The sequence below is a fragment of the Orycteropus afer genome, unplaced genomic scaffold (assembly GCF_000298275.1).
Source record: "Orycteropus afer afer isolate SDZICR_OR568_19922 unplaced genomic scaffold, OryAfe1.0 scaffold00058, whole genome shotgun sequence".
Classification (NCBI taxonomy): Eukaryota; Metazoa; Chordata; class Mammalia; order Tubulidentata; family Orycteropodidae; genus Orycteropus; species Orycteropus afer.
This window is the reverse complement of record NW_006921645.1, coordinates 10,347,618-10,351,670: the sequence shown is the minus strand read 5'-3', so window position 1 is coordinate 10,351,670 and position 4,053 is coordinate 10,347,618. Positions and strand designations below refer to the sequence as shown.

Sequence of the window (4,053 nt, the reverse complement as noted above, 5' to 3'; positions counted from 1 at the left end):
CTTGCCTTTGTGCTCTTGTGTGGTTCTGCCCTTTGCCAGTGTTCATGCTTGTTTTTCCCTTATGGATCTTCTATAAGAGGTTTTGAGGAAACAGTCCTTAGATTTTCAAGACACAGAATAGGAGGGTGCATGTTTGCAGAACAGGCCAAAATTTGAGTCCTGAAGGAGTATATTGTATAACTGTTCTGGATTGGTGGATATGCAAATATTAAAGGAAAGGAAGGGACAAATACTACTTTGGATGTAAGTTATAATATCAGCTTTTCCAATTTTGGGGAAAAATTTTATTTGAACAGCTTTCATTTGTTTTTTTAATTGAACTGCTAATATATTTTATTTTATACAGGAGGTTTAAAGCTGTATAAAATGTGATACTGTAAATATTCATGCAAGTGGTAAGTTTAGCCATTAAAGAAAATTCTTTTGATTCTTAGGAATGTATCTAGTAATCTTAATCATTGTTAATCTTAAATTCATATTTCTGTGTCTTACATATTACATGTTATTGTTAGGTGTTGTAGAGTTAATTCTGACTCAGAGTGACATATGTGAGAGAGCAAAACTGCCCTAGGCTTTTCTAGGCTATGATCTTTAGGCAGGTCACCAGATCTTTATCCTGTGGAGGTGCTGGGTTGGTTAGGACTGCCCAAATGTTTGGTTAGCAACTGTGCACTTAACTGTTTCTCCACCAGGGCTCCTTTACATATTACATAGGGTCTCTGTGAGTTGGAATTGACTCGATGGCAACAGGTGTTTTAAATGTAATGTGTTAGTTTAAAATAAGAAAAGCCAATTAGAGAATTTGAGGAATAGAATTCTTAAATTAGATTGAAGAAACAGATTTGTACACTCATTCTTAAGCTTATTAAAAAATATTGAAAAGATGTCATATTAACATTTGAGAATTTATTGGTAGATTATTGAACTGTTGACTTATACTTGACAGTAGTTCTGCTTTGCAACTTACTAATAGCCAGCCTTGTCCTTATTGGCATGTGTTGGCCGAGACTGAAGCTATGGTTATGACACTTTTTAACACCTGAGGAAGAACTTCATTTTGTATTTTCTGCCAATGGAAGTGTCTCAGGGCTCTGTGTTTATTTATTTATTGCTCTTTCAGAGTAGTAAAGGTAAATTGTGACTGTTTTATGGAAGACTAAAGTAAGATGATGAGGGGGATAAACAAGTGGCTCAGTTCTAAGTTCTAGGATGGTGCATCTTGGTTAAAATGTTGCGTTTTTTCTTTGTGTAAAACTTACTAATACTTCTTTTTCATGGGTGACTTGTAGGTGCATTTTTATTTTTTGCATAATACTTTATAGTGGTATCTTGTTTTATTATCTCTACATAATAAGTGGAACAATTTAATACCTTTATAGTTTAAATATATTCTGAATAGAAATAATAAAATGGCAAAAACAATACTTAAAAAAAGTTTTTTGGGGATGGGGCAAAGGTAGATAGAAGCTGTATGTAAGAGTTGTGCATCGTATCTTAAATAACTTAAATATATGGGCTGAAGCTAATAACACTAAGAGTCGTGACACATTTCATGTATTTGGAGGCTGCTGGATATACTTTAGAATTGGATATACTTTAGAATAATATCAATTTTAATGCCCGTTTTTTCCTCAATTAGATTTTTCGTGAAGCTCGAAGAACTGTACCTAGTATCGTTTACATGCCTCATATTGGTGATTGGTGGGAAGCTGTCAGCGAAACTGTGAGAGCAACTTTTCTGACATTGCTACAAGATATACCGTCATTTTCACCTATATTTTTATTGTCTACCTCTGAAAGCATGTACAGTGAACTACCTGAAGAGGTAAGAAGTAATTAAATATTTATCTTTTAAATAAATAAATTTAAAATATATTAAAAATACATGACTATAAATTAGACATAGCAGTTACTATAAAATCAATACTATGAAATTCATGTTCTGGTTCTTCCAGTTATTAGCTATATGACTTAGATAAGTAACTTAACATTCCTGATTTGTTTCTTGTTTGGTAGAATGGTAATATCTTCCTCAGTGTCGCTGTGAAGGTTAAGATAATCCATGCTTAGTGCAGCACCTGACATATAGTAACTTTGAAGAATAACTTAACTATGTCATCATCAATACCATTATCCTCTTCATCCTTGTCATCCTTTAGATTATTTGGTAGGATTTGATCTTTCAGTTCTTTAGTTGGTAACATCTATTTAAGTTGAATATTATTACTAATATGCTTATTTTTCCAATATAAAATTTAGCTTTTGAGTTCAAGTACAATTCATATTTAATTTATTAGAACTGAAGATAAAATCATAGTTGATGAAGAAAAATTAGTAGATCACATCATATGAATGAAATTTATTTTAAAAAATTAATTTTAACACTCTGATTTTACGAAGTCTTGAAATAATCTCTTTTAGAAATGTTTAGAAATATTTTACCCAGGAGACACAGTAGGAATGATATTCATATAAAAGATTTGCATGCTTTAAATGTTGTGATAGAAATCCTGATCATTTAGAATTTTATGATTAAGGTATTTGTTTTACTGTGTTCTTTTGTTGTGTTAGTCTTTGCTGTCTTGCTAGAATGGATTTGTATAATTTACTGCTGTTATAACAAAGTATATTAAATGTATAGTAATTAGTTCGATTATTCAGGATCTAATGCTATATGAAAATAGTCAATCAAAATGTTTATGATCATAAATGGCAATAGAGTTTAGTAGAACACAGTAGTGAGATTCAGAAAAACCAAGGTGTACTCTATTTTACTAGTCTTTTGATCTTGGATATATATCTGAACCTCAGTTTCCTCATCTATAAAATGTGGATAATGACAGACAGCATTGTTGGTATAAGACAATAATATATATGAATTTATTTTTGGAAACCATAGAGCTATAAAATGTTTGGTATTTTATTAGTCTTATAAAGTAGGAATGCTGTTGAAATTGATTTAGAAGAATCAACAATGTAGGAGCCACGTTTTGAATTAGATCCTCACTGTAAACTAGTTTTATTACCTTTTATAGAAAGAAAAAGAAGTGATAAAGAGAACTTGGAATAATTAAGGGTTTTAGTTGGCAGTATATAATTATGTGAATTTTCTCCTTTCTCTTGCTGGAAATTTGCAAATAAAACAGTCTTATTTCCCATTGTTCTTGACACAGCAATTTTTACTTTTCCTACTTCTGTTGTCCATGTACGTATATAATTTTACTGTTGCTTTATTTTTTTAAAGTCAATATTCCATCTTACACATTTTCAGTGTTGCTATGTTGTCATATTTAATGGATTAAAAAAGCCTATTGATTAGTGTATTCTTTATTTGTTAACCAGTACCCTTACTTATAGCTAAAACACTTGAAACTTACTATCATTGAATCCTGAAAATTCAGCATTTTTTCCCAATTGTTTCCTGTACTCTTGCCCTTATTAACCAAGTAGCTACTAAAGAGATGATAAGTATTCTCATCCATGAGGTGAAGATTGTAGGAATTATCTCAAAGTACTGATTTATATAACATGTTTTATAGTAACTGTTCTTTTCCACTACCAAGCCTTACATTATAATTTTAGCTTTGCCATTAGAATGCTTGCTTTATTTAGGTCACAAACTTGAGATAGCAATGAACGATGTTGAGAACATATTGATAAATATTACACCAGTTAATGAATAGCATAGACAATTATAGGCCAAGTTAGCGAGGCATTCATTATAGGATCCATGGAAGGAAATAGTCGGTAGCACAAAACTCAGTGATTTTAAAAGAAATAAATGGCTAGTTACTATGATTTTTTTTTTTTTCTTTTATAATTACATATCTGGGTTTCTTTTCTTTTTTTTTTTTTAATTCTGATTTGGGTGAAGGTTTACAGAGCAAATTTACTTTCCATACAGCGGTTAGCATATACTTTGTCTCATGACATTGACCACAGTTTACCACAATGCAACAGCTCCGCTTACTCCCCATAGTTACCTCTTCCCTGTGTCCATCCCTCCATATACTCTTGCCTCCTGAGCTGTCTCCCTGTGCATAAGCAGCCCTT

The 4,053-nt window shown here is 31.5% G+C and overlaps 1 protein-coding gene across 1 annotated transcript in view; it reads left to right on the top strand.

Moving 5' to 3' along the window:
* ATAD2B (ATPase family AAA domain containing 2B) overlaps nt 1–4,053 on the top strand; it is a 262,920-nt gene that overhangs the window by 189,842 nt on the left and 69,025 nt on the right. The window contains exon 19 of the mRNA XM_007939264.2: nt 1,640–1,825. Coding sequence (XP_007937455.1) covers nt 1,640–1,825 — 186 coding nt within the window. The remainder of the gene's footprint in view (nt 1–1,639; nt 1,826–4,053) is intronic.